Genomic DNA, 13,527 nt, shown 5'->3' on the forward strand with positions numbered 1-13,527 from the left:
CAGACAGGGATCTGTAGCTGTCTTATTCACTACAGCACATGATAGTCATTATCTAGTCTGGTGATGGGATAAATGGAAGTTACTTACATAGCAGGTTGACAGTGGCCAGGTATTGGCAAAGAGATTCTGCAGCTACTTGTGAGCCAAGTCTGTGCCTTGTCCCTCTAATGGATCTGAAATCCCTTCAGGGTGACACTTAATTGCTTAATTATTCTGTGGCATCCACCTTATAAAGGATAGAAATAGACTGGTACTTTATAAATATATTTTTAAAATTTTCATGAAACATATTTTCCTCCTATGAAAATTCCAGAAGATGTAATTACAAACAATTCTCTCTCTCTCTCTCTCTCTCTCTCTCTCTCTCTCTCTCTCTCTCTCTCTCTCTCTCTCTAGTTTTCAAGGGTATTTGCAGCTTTGGGCCTTTGGGCAGCTTCTATTGAAGTATTCTATTTTTCCAGTTTATTTTATTTACGTATTTTTATTTTATTTTATGTGTGTGGTTTGACCTGTATTCATGTGTGTATACCAGATGCACAATGAGGCCAGAAGACGGTTTCATATGCCCTGGAACTGGAGTTACAGATAATTGTGAACCACCATGTGAGTGCTGAGAATTGAACCCGGGTCCTCTGAAAGAGCAGCCAGTGCTCTTAACCCCTGAGCCATCTCTCCAGTCCCTCCAGCTTCAATTTGAATGTTGTTGATATTTCCTGTATACTCACAAAATGTAACACAATTCAGAATTTCAAAGGAAAAACTATAATGCTTTTGTCCCTGGGACACTGACAGTTGATTGAGTTATTCATTCAGCTATTGAATGACTCATTTCACAAACATTACCTAAGCACTTACTGTATGTTGAACGTTGCATTAGGCACATGGTGTCCAAAGACAAATAGCTCTTTGCTTAAAGGGTTTACTGATAATCCATGTTTTCATGCAGTAAACATGTGTTGACTGCCCTCATGTGCTCAATATACAAAGTGTTGGGAATACAGCAGTGACAGAACAAAAATTCCCAATAGTAAAGAACATCTTTTCCAACAAAACAAGAAGAACCAGGTATAAGGCACACTGTAATGGGCAGCATCATAGACTGGTTGGAGGGAGTGCATTTTTAATGCAAAAATGGGCAATAAATGTTTTGATCTTTTTTTTTCCAGACACATATGATCTCTGTTGCCTACTACTTCTGTTATTCTCTTTCATTATTTTTGTAAACAATTTTTTAAAACTGTAAACCACTCTTAGCTCCTTGGCTTAACTTGACTCACAAGGAAATGCTTCCCAAGTTCTTGAGAGCAGGGATATACAACTTTCTATGGAGGTGGAGAAGAGGCAGAACCCTACTGGATGGGAGGAGGGAAGTTGAACTAGGTAAATGATAGTTGGAGAGATAAATCTGGCTTTCAGAGTGGAGCAAAGAGCGTTCTTGCGGCACATGACATACGGTAGCAATTCCATGTTTATCATCCATATTCTTGTTACATTTAAATACCCTAGTTCTTATTCCACCTTAACCTCCAATCAGGCCAATAAAGAATCTCTATCATGATGTCCCAGTAAATCAGCAAATGCTAGACATATTGTCGTTCATTCCCCCAATCCTACAGCAGTCTGTCCCTACTGGGACCCTGGTTCTCAGTTGTTGTTCCTCAGCATTTACCACACTCTAGCACGTGTCAGCACACCGTGGTGCTAATTTCTCATATTTTTGGTTGTGAGCCTAGCCCTTAACGGCTGAGCTATCTCTGCAGCCCTTGATGTTAGTTTTTTATTTCTACCAATTCGTGTTGTTTATGTGAAGTTATCTCTCAAGGATGCAGATAATTGATTCCTTCAAGAGAATGAGGCTGCATTGTCTGTTTCTGCTACTGATTCTGAAAGAGTCTCTTTTACTGATTCAGAGACGCAAAAAAAAAAAAATGGATCCATCCTATATTTCACATGTGACTTTTAGTCTCCCTATTCAATCAAAAAGTACAATGTACATCACCATAGCAACACTATGGACTTTCCCTCCCTGTCTTTTGAGCAGAACTGGGAGACTCTAGAGGCTGGGATCCAGGAAGGTCAATGCTGCTACTTCACCTTCAGAGGGAGCAGCAAGCATGACGATTTGAAAGGCCGTTCATGATTCTTTCTTATTATGATCCAGGACAGCTATTTCATCAGTTTCTCTTAGAATAAACCTCACATATGTCCACGTTGCCAATGTGTACAACCATGTACAGTATGTAATACACATATATAAGTATGTGTGTAAATACATGTGTACCCTATATATGTACTACTCAATAGACTTGTGGCTTTTCTGAATAGAAATTGGGTACTGCGTGCTCAGAGCCTAGCACCTAGCAGGAGTACAACAGACATGGAAAGAGGAGAAAATGAATCAGAGATTGGGTCATACATGCCCTGTGAAGTGGCCAGTACAGCTTTCAGGGAGCTACTTTATCCCTTGGGAATGAAGAACTCAAAGGAGGTTTGGAAGATGAAATTGTCCAATTTCTCCCAAGTAAGAAAGATTTTTTTTTTGTCTAGCCACACTATTGGAACTTAATCCACAGACATGATTCTTTCCCAATATTATCCTTTGTTTCATCCTACAAATAACCTACTTTATATTAGATATTAATCTAAGCACTTGGAATGATTAGCTAGCTAAGGAGCTTGATTATTAAAAACAGTTAATTCTCACCTTTTAAAAAAAATGAAGACATTTGAATCCCTGAATATGCTCATTTATCACAACCCCCAATAAGGCATACAGGAATTATTCATGTAGGACATTAATAATTTTTTACAAAAATATGTAGTTGTTAATGTCATTTTACATCCACACAGTTTTATAAAAACAAAGCAAATGATTACCATCAATTATAATAACCTCATTAGACAAAGCTACAGTTAATATGCAGCTCTTCAGATAGCGACCATTGCAGTGTGCCAAGGAAAGCGCCTGATATTAATTGACTCATCATGATTAGCATCGATTGATGGGGCAGATGGCAATGCGATTACGCACTGTCAACACAGTAAACCCATGCTTTGTTGCAAGAAGTGTCTTCTTGGGACCTCTCGAAGGACAGCCAGAAATAGAGACCAGGGGAGGCTTTGAAGACAATACAAAAGAAATAGGAAAAGTTAAGCTGCAGGATGATAAATATTTGCCTTTTTCACTGGAATGTCACTGGAAGAAAGTATGGACTGGTAGAGTTTAGTAATTAGAAGGTGCATTAAAACTAATAGTTTCCCCATTGGCTAATATGTGGTCAGGACTTAATAAATCAAACAATGGGAATTCACTATTTTCAGAAGCAAACTCATTTCATTGATAGATAGCTCCCATTGTTAGAACATGTGTTAAGCTGAACGGCTTCTGTCTGCAGCTTCCTCTATCGGCCCTTCATGTGGCATAGGTGTTCTACTCTTCTTGTTCACTAGGACAGGTTAATTATCTCAAAAGTCAACTCTGTACACAGTGATTCTCAATGACATTACTTAGAGCCTCCAAAATACTGGTTTCCAGCAATGAAACCATACCAGCTTAGAGATATGCAAACTGAGGGGCTTGGGGAGAAACGCAATGACATTAGTGTAATCTGCCCAGGGCAAGACATAGCTGTACTGATGCTGGGGCTGCTCTGCAGAGAGAGAGAGAGAGAGACAGAGAGACAGAGACACACAGAGAGAGGCAGAGAGAGAGACAGAGACAGACACACACAGAGACAGAGAGAGAGAGAGAGAGAGAGAGAGAGAGAGAGAGAGAGAGAGAGAGAGAGTAACAGAGAGGGAGGGAGAGACCCGATGTGTGTTCCTACTTCCTGGGAAGCTGTTCCTCAGTCTCCTCAGTCTGCACTGTACCCCGGCTTGCCATTTCAAGATGCAGTTACTATTAGGTCCCTCTCTTTCCCTTCCTCACAGTAAGGAGGTGTTAAGTTTTCTCTTTGTAGAAAAGTGGGACTTTCGGGCAGAGCAGAGCATTTCCTATAGCTGGCATGGTGGTTGCTAACTGGTATGTCCTGGGAATATACAGACCCAGAGTACACTGCCTGAGATACAAGTTCATCTGCTCTGGGGAAGGACTGGAGCATCGGTTTAGACGGTGCCTACCGCCCTTGTTATTTCTTATTTGCTGCTCTGTTTAAATGTTTTCATTAATAAGCACTAAAGAACAGTTAATAATGGACCACAATCAGGTTCACCTGGGAACTTTTATCTATTTATTTTCTGAGACAAGGCATTGCTGTGTAGCGCAGGCTGACTTCAAATGTCCGATCATCCTGCGTCTGCCTCCCTCATGCTGGTGTTACAGACACCTATCACCATGTCTGTCTTTCTGGGAACTTTCAAATGTAGATTCTTTGAAGCCTCTAGTCCCTGTGGTTTGTAATACGTCTAGGAAAATTAATATGCTAAGAGGTTAAATTATTATGTATTCATTAAGATGCACTCAAAAATATAAGTTGTTAATGTACACGTTACAAACCACTCCACTTAAGCCCTGACGGAACAGTGTAAAGACTGTAAAGATTTTAACTGTAGCCGGGCGGTGGTGGTGCATGCCTTTAATCCCAGCACTTGGGAGGCAGAGGCAGGCGGATCTCTGTGAGTTCAAGGCCAGCCTGGTCTACAAGAGCTAGTTCTAGGACAGGCTCCAAAACTACAGAGAAACCCTGTCTCAACAAAACAAAACAAAACAAAACAAAACAAAACAAAACAAAAAAACCAAAGATTTTAACTGTATGCATCTATATTTCTACCCACTCATTTAAATGGTGTTTCTGCTTTGAAGCACTGCTGTGTTAAGTGCTGACATATGACAATAGAGAGCAGAAATCATGACCAACGAGCAAGTAAGTCAGCAGATAAAGTAGCGACAAACTTTAAAATAACATATATTAGTATAAGGAAGACTTTAATTCCTCTTTAAATATTTCCTGCTTGAGATTGGCCTTCTCCAGTGCCTCTGAATTGAGAGGTTTTAGCCTGCTCTGGTTATACTCCCAGTGGTGCTCTAATTCAGGGCCTGTGGCTCTGGATAGGAGTTTTCTGTTACTTGGTTACTTTTAGCAGACATCTTTAATCAGTCCTAGCACATTTCCCCCTACAGATTTGGAGAGACTCCCACCCTGTAGCGGAAGCCCATTGTCTATGCAGCCATGACTAATAGATGATAGACAAAGTACCGCGTGAGATCTACATGCAGTGTCTCAAATACATAGTGCCCTGACATGCCTGGAGGCCCCTTTCACGTCCTATCCCTCAGTTCCTGCTTTATCTTTTCTTTAAAGTCTATCAATTGAGCACTCCTTACATCTGGGATCCCACTAAAATTTTAAAATATCTTTGAGAGGTGTCTAAATTGTGCCTTAGAAGAATCACATGACATCCCAAGATAACACGGTATTGTATCAAAGCAGGGGCTACAAATTCAGGCCCTTTGACTCCAAAGCTGATATTTTTAAATTATTCTTCTTTGCTTCTCTCTAAGCCCAGTTCAAAGGGTACCTCCCCTATGAAGCTTCCCCTGACCTCTTCCAGTAAAATGCATCATGACTTTCTTTGAGGTGGCCAGGGCTTTTTTGTACATCTCCATTTCAACATGACATTATACTTTAATGATTTGAATATAGTCCCATTTGAACTCCTTTGGGGTGAGATCTTTCTTCTTTTTTGTTTTTAAATCCATGTAACCTAGTAACTAGTAGGGTCTCTGGACCGACTCTTAGTCTATGCATTTTGAATGCACACCAAAATCTGGCTCATGACTTTCTGTAACTTGTGGTCTATTTGATGGTACGTAGCCTTAGCACCTTTAAAAATGCCAGATTTTAACCATACCGTTAAATAACAAAATAAAAAGACTCCATTAAATGGACACTCTTATAATTTTAAAGCCTTTTTGACGTCAGTTCTTGAGACTTACTAGGAACCTACTTACTGGTTACTTACCGCATGAGGATTCGTGATCCTTCGGTTACTCACAGGTATAAAGAGTGAAATAAGTCACAAGTATCCCATCATAGATGAAATCTGGATAAACCTTATTATCTGTTATCTCATCTGAAGCTATGGTTCATTGCATTACTTTGATTTACTTTTATCTGAATTGATGGTGGCACATGACGACACTCACCATCACAGGTGTGGCACAATGAAATTTCCATTCAGCAGAATTTCAGGCAAACTCATTTCCTTGACATTGATTTCTCAGTGCACTGTATGCTTAGACAAGTAAGACGCACTTCACCAGAAGGGAGCTATGCTGTCATATGGGAAGCATGAGACACCAATAACCCAGAGAGGTAAAAGCGAAGAGGCACAGAAAAGGTGAGGGCTTGATCTTTAATTTTTGGTTGTGAGCCTAGCCTTTAACGGCTGAGCCATCCCTCCAGGCTGAGCTTAAATAATTCTCTAGTGGTTCTCAACCTCCCACAGGAGTCACAGATCAGATATCTACATTATGCCTCATAACAGTACCAAAAATTACAGTTATGAAGAAGCAACAAAATCATTTTATGGTGGGGGGTCATCACAACATGAGGAACTGTATTAAAGAGTCGCAGCTTTAGGAAGGTTGAGAACCACTGCTCTCGGATGTGTCAGAGCTTGAGTTCCAAGAGACATGTGCTAGGGTTTAGTAAGGAAATACTGCTTCACTGAAGCCTCTCTGGGTAACCTGTAATCCAGGATGCAAAAGATGGAGAAAAGAGGTGAGGACCTCCTCTTTTCACAGAGTCAAGGGAAGCCTTCCCATCTGTGATTCTACTTCGGATCAAAACAGGCACCACCAAATCTTATAAGTTGGCACCAAACCTTAACACTCTGGTGGATTTACATACCTCCCCAGAGAAGGCCTGTCCATTGAGGAGGTGCTCGGACCCTTGGCTGTCCTCACTCCCGAAGTGTAGCCGGATTTCCTCCAGTCGGTGGCTATATGTCATGGGCCCTCCTGAAATGTTGACCAAGTGCTCCTTGTCCAGGCGGAGGGAAACATGCCTTCCAGTGTTGTACATGGTCCCACTGACCTACAAAGCAATGGGTGACAGGTCAGACAGGGGTTTTCCTTCCATTTCTCCTCAAACCCAGAGAGGTGCGTGGTAGACCCATGGCATTTATATCTTCTGAGGGTAACACATCAGAATAAATCCACATGTATGGAAGGGAATGGCAGCCTCTTCAGAGGGCTTTCCTTCCACACCCGGATTCTAATGTAGTTCTGGTGAGGCATAAGTCACATTATCTTTCAGGAACTTTGAAGGGAGGCACTTCAGAGATTTCTTTTTCGGCAACTGTGACAACTATTTTATATATTGCACCTTATAAAAATTAGTTTTCCCCTCTCATCATAGTTGTTTGGAAGGTAGAGATGGTGTAGAAGTTCAAAGTCTTGAGTGTAAGGAGTCAGAGAATGCAGTGGACAGAGAGTTTAAGGGAGCCAAGTGAAAGATGAGAAAGCCACCATGGGTGACCAGGAGCAAGCCCTGGTGGGAGAATGATACACTTTGAAGTCTCATACACTCAGTCAAACTGTCTTGATTAGATCTCTCTCCCATCCTGGTAGCAGACATCACACAGAATGAGTTCAGCTCACGTGGGGTCCCATCTCTCACATCTAAACCTTATTTCTCATTTCCAGTCCCATCTTGCTTCAGTTCCTTCCACTACCAAACTTAGTGCTTCTTCTTCCTTCCCTTTATGTCCTTTTCTTTGAATCAACAGCCTCATTTTTCTGCTCTATGACCTTAGCACAGCTCTACAAGTCACCCCGTGTCATTCCTATCTGGGAGCCTTCCTTACTTTCTTGGGTTAGCCCGGGGAGCTTAAGGGAGACTTGGAAGGAAATTTGATGGGTTGCTTCTAAGTTACTGGATGCTGAATTACCCTATTTACTCTGATCCTTTAGGCATATAGTTTTCTCTTAGCAATTCCATAGAGACTTCATGTAACTTCCATTTATTTGTCTATCTGCTGGTTAATCAATCAATCATTTACCTATCTATCATCTATCAATCATCTATAACCTAATATCTGGCTGTCTATCTGTGACCTTAATTAGAGAGCAGGTCTTTTTATGTCTGAAACTCCCAGTCCTCGGGTCTTTAGTTCTGGGACTATAGCTATGCACCACTATGCCTAGCTTAATGAAATGTCTGGTAATGTTATTAGATCTGGTCTTTGAATATTTGCCCAGAGGCCTCCCCTTCTACTTTTCTGACCCTTGTTTTGTATGACATTAGTTTAGTTCTTAGATTGCTCACTACTCTATTAACTTGCTTTTTTGCTGTGAGGCGTGGTCCATGTGGGGACAGATGGCCAAAGGGAGGAGTGAGTGAGAAAGAATGAGAGTGAGCAAGTGGGTAAACAGAGGAGAATCCCTAGAATCCTGTATTTCTCAGCATCTCTTCTCTGCAGTTCCTTCAGGGCACCTGAACTGCATTTATCAAATACTTTACATCTTATTGGCATTTGTTTTTAAAGCCAACTGTTCCTTGTAACCAAGTGATCTAGGAGAAAGTTTCTTCTGTTCTCCAGCCTCAAGCATGTATACAGCTAGTTCCTAAGATGAAAGGAGAATATACCTCTTTTAGGCTCCAGACTTTCTTTGTAGGTAATGGTTTAAGGTTTGACATTGCTTCTACTATCAAATAAAATCTGTTTTTTTCTAATTATTAGAATAATATAGAGACATTATATTGTATATATAACAGAAAAGTTTAGGGAATAGTCATAATTTCAGAATTAACCAAATGGCACTAGTATTTTGGTATGCAAACTTTTCATACTCATAAATATATGTTTTATGAGATTGTCATATACATGTGTGCATCAATATGTTATTTTCACATACATGTATTATATCTGACTTACTAATGATATTTTCTACTAACACAAATATTTCTAGGCCATGACCTGCTATTCAATATCACTTTAAAACAACTGCAAGCAGTCTATGGCAAAAATGTAGTCTATTGCGGAATCATTGCAACTCTTCCAGTGGGTTACGTATCCTCGTGGCTGACACAGCTCACCAATCTAGGGGCATCTCACTAGGCAAATTCTGAGAGTGTTTGCTATGTGTTGCAGCATGCATCTGCTATGAGAAGTGGCTCCCAAGAATCAGAGCCGGACCTCTGCAATGTTCTTCACATGCTGGGGAATCATGAGCTCTAACTGCACCACCAATGAACAGCTGTCCTGAGTCCGTATAGCCTGATGCCTTGTACCACTGACAACCCCCACATTTCAAAAAACCCCTTCTTCAGAATTATCTGATACGTCTAAAGAAAATGGTTGCATATTTGAGCAGCACTTCAATCAAAGCCTACTTCCCATGCTCATCTGCATTTCCCCCAGTGTTCTGCAAACACACCGACACAAAGCAAGTGTAAGAACTGGGGTCTTTGGTGTCAAAGGATTCCCAATCCACACCTTGCCAGCTATGTAACTCTGGAAGATTTAATTTCATGAAGCTTCAGTTTTGTAACCATACAACAGATATAACACAAGTTCCTTCATGGAAATGAGGGGTGAGAAATGAAAGAACCAAAACAAAGCTATAAGACATCTTCAAAACAAATAGCTAAGTGACAGACTAATTAGTAGCTACTTTAAATATAAAAGGACCTTGTTTATATGAGGTTGCTAAAGCAGTCCAGATTGTAGAGAAAGCAAGTAGAACAGAGTTGGGAGAGCTTGGGGTCAGGAAGGAAAGGAAAGTTAATATTTAGTGAAGATAAAGTCCCAGTTTTGCAAGACAAAGAGTTCTGGAGGTTAATGGAGGGAGGGGCATGTGGTGACATAAATGTATTTAATACTGTTGAACTTTAAATGATTAAGATGTCAATGTTTAAGGAATGTGTATTTTATTCACAATAAAAATGAAAAAACTACTCCCCTCTGAAGTTGCATTATTAAATAAATAATATTTGCACGGACTAAACATTTTCATTCTCTTCCTTTCTCTCTTTTGGCTATTGGACACATGTCTCACTGATGTGGAAGGATCCTCCTCCTTCATCTCTCTACCACCCATTTTCTTCTCTTTCCAGAACCTGGTGGATCATAATGGTACTTGTAGAACACCACTCAGCCTCTACTTTCAGATGTTCCACTTGCCTCTCCCTTTGGACCTTGATGTGTTATACATGGGGAACAGACAACACATTTAGAAGATTAAAAAGTGAAACAAAATTAGGAGACTCAAAAAATAAATCATTGTCCCTGTGGTTTCTCTATTTCTCCCTGATCCCCTTCTATACACATGGTTGTATCTTCATTCTTCATTCATTCATTCATTCATTCATTCATTTTTATTGACTCCTTCACTCATCAGCAATTCATTCATCCGGGTTCAGAAATGGTTACATATTACTGATTGTGTTAGGAGCTTGGGATACTAGAGGAGCATGCATGGTCTACAAAACTCTCACTTCTTTATGCAGGTTCCCAGTGTGCAGGCAGCTGGGGGGAATATGTAACATACACCACTATGTTGTTACAATTAGATGCAACATCTCCTTATCTCTACCCTTTCCCTAGACAATGAAATAACATTAATTTGTATTAATCATAAAAATATGTGTAGCCAGGGTACGGTTTGTTGCACTTTAATTTAAAAATAAAGGCTTGACAATGTTATGTATGATATCTGAATCTAGCAGTACATCTGCACGGTAGTAATTAACACTGCACCAGTGTCGTTTGATCTGTAATGCTAATTACTGTGTTTCCAATGAATGACTTTGGTGCACAGCATGCTGGGAAAAGTTTATTTATGCAGACCAGGAAACAGGTGAGTGGAGAAGCTGAAGCTGCAGGGGAGATCCAGGTTGCCTCTGGCTGCCCCACAGCTCTCTAGCCTTTTTTTGAATTCATTGCAACCTGCGGCAAGAAGTGTGTGTGTGTGTGTGTGTGTGTGTGTGTGTGTGTGTGTTGCCCATTTTGTAATGAAGGAATTTAGGGAGGTTTATGAGGGTTCGGTGACTTGTACAGAATCATCACACAGTGGGCAGGAGGCAAACTGAGGGCCAGTTATCTTGATGTGAGCAAAAGCAAAGGTCTCTGCTCATTTCAGATGGAAGTTTGATGTTGGGTGTCATTTCTTCTGTATACTGCAGATAAGGTCTTAGGCAGTTCTGCGGGGGCGGGGGAGAGTAACAGGATTGTTTTTCAAGAACATGGAAGACTCATGCTAGGCTGCTGTCAATCTTAGGATGAAGACCCAAGAAGACCTTGTTCCCCTAGCTATAGACATTTATACTAGTTTAAGAGTAGTTGGAGCTACATGCATTAAAGGAAGCAGTATATATATATATATGACTGTAGAGATGGCATGTCAATAAATAACATCAATAACTTGAGGCCATATAAAAATAATGCTCTTTTGTAAACCAAATGATTAAACATAAAAAGAAATTAAAATAAACAAGAAAAAACAACCAGCAGTGGATGTGGGATTCCCCTCTGTATGCTGTGAATACCATTGGTTAATAAAGAATCTGTCTTGGACCTGGCAGGGCATGATAGAGTTAAACGAGGAAACTAAACTGAGTGCTGGGAGGAAGAAGGCAGAGTCAAAGAGAAAAAAGCCAAGTAGCCCCACTGGAGACAGACGCCAGAACTTTACCTGGTAAGCCACAGCCTCGTGGTGATACACAGATGAGAAATGGGTTAAATTAATATAATAGTTAATCATTAAGAAGCTAGAGCTAATGGGTCAATCAGTTTATAATTAATATAGTCCCCTGTGTGTTTCTTTGGGACTGAACAGCTGTGGGACTGGGTGGGACAGAAACTCCCTACACTAGCAACCCCAAATTCACCATGTTTATTTTATAACATTGGATGCCCTTGTGGAGCAAGCACAGTTCTTGTACAGTGGTTAAAGATCTGCCAGGCTTCTTCTTAGTGTGTTCATCTTCTAGCTCATTACATAGATAGCCTTCTATTAAAGGAAATGATTTTGCTCAGTGCATCTTTTAAAGTAAGAGTGTAGTGAGGAGGCGAGCAGGCCTGCTTTTCATCCCACCCGGATCCCACATGGCTAGCTTTACACCCGAAATAACAACACACAAATTGTATTCTTTTAAACACTGCCTGGCCCATTAGCTCTAGCCTCTTACTGGCTAATTCTCACATTTTGATTAACCCATTTCTAATAATATATGTAGCACCATGAGGTGGTAGCTTATCGGGAAAGATTCAGCATGTCTGACTTGGTGGCTGGCTTCATGGCGACTGACCCAGAGAGGAGAGTCATGGTGACTGCCCGAGTCATCTGCCTCACTCCCAGCATCCTGTTCTGTCTACTCCAACCACCTATGTTCTGACCTATCAGGCCAAGCAGTTTCTTTATTAATTAACCAATGAAATCATCAGATAGATAGAAGACACATCTACATCATAAGAGGAGCATTCACTCTTTGAGAGTTGGCCACAGTATGACGCTAGCAGATTGCATCTTTACTTGGGGTCAGAATGGCTGCTAAATTATAAAGAATTTCCCCTTTAAATCCTCACAATTTCTTCCTCAACAGATGCAGTACCCCTCTTGGTGAGGGACCTAGGCCTGTGCTATTTGCTTCTCTGTGGGTGGGAAGATGTCAAGCTAAACCCATGTTGCGATGGCAGCTTCTCATAGGGAAGACTCCCCTTGACTCCCTTCTGTGGTCTTTTGTGCTCTGAGACAAACATCTGTCCTTGTGGAAAAGGTGTCTTTGGCTCTTCAACTTGCTAATATAATGACTGGGAATGATTAAGTTTTTCCAATTACTAGATGATTACTTAGCAATATGATACCACAGTGTGTTCTTCAAGAAGCAGGGTGGTAGTGGGGATGGGAGGGGATTTTGCACTGGTTTGGAGTTTAGGATGTTTGGGGTTTCTTATAGTGTTAGTGAGGGTTCTCCAGAGAAACAGATATGACTTGTACAGAATCATACAGTTGCCAGGTGCCATGCTAAGGACCAGTGACCTTGACCTCACTGAAGCTGAAGCTCACAGATCCTATTAGACTGGCTAACCACTCAGCTCCTGATCCTACTGTTCCCATGCCCTCAGCACTGAGGTTACAGGCTTGTGCCACCATCTGAATTTTCTTCATGGAGTTTTAGGGATCTGAATGCAGGTCCTCATGCTTGAGTGAATATTACCCTAGGAACATCCAAAATGTTCAGTAGTTACTTGCTTGATGTAAGACAAGTCTAAATGTGAAGGTTTTGTTACATTTCCTCACAAGGTAGCCTGCCCAAAATGTCCTGTGATAAACTGAAGAACATTTCCAATAGCATAAATGGAAATGTAATACTACAAATGGGGTCACTAGAGCAAATGGGATTCCTTCTGTATAAGGGGGAAAGAAGGCCATGAGACCTGTGCAGGAGTTAGTCCTCCCTCCCTCCCTCCCTCCCTCCCTCCCTCCCTCCCTCCCTCCCTCCCTCCCTCCCTCTCTCCTTCCCCCTCTCTCTATCTCTATCTCACTCTCTTGAGACAGGATCTTGCTTTGTAGGGCAGGTT

At 41.0% G+C, this 13,527-nt stretch overlaps 1 protein-coding gene across 1 annotated transcript in view; it reads right to left on the reverse strand.

Moving 5' to 3' along the window:
• Ca10 (carbonic anhydrase 10) overlaps nucleotides 1-13,527 on the reverse strand; it is a 489,514-nt gene that overhangs the window by 94,167 nt on the left and 381,820 nt on the right. The window contains exon 4 of the mRNA XM_038328538.1: nucleotides 6,852-7,037. Coding sequence (XP_038184466.1) covers nucleotides 6,852-7,037 — 186 coding nt within the window. The remainder of the gene's footprint in view (nucleotides 1-6,851; nucleotides 7,038-13,527) is intronic.

Source organism: Arvicola amphibius, chromosome 4 (assembly GCF_903992535.2).
Source record: "Arvicola amphibius chromosome 4, mArvAmp1.2, whole genome shotgun sequence".
NCBI classification, from domain to species: domain Eukaryota; kingdom Metazoa; phylum Chordata; class Mammalia; order Rodentia; family Cricetidae; genus Arvicola; species Arvicola amphibius.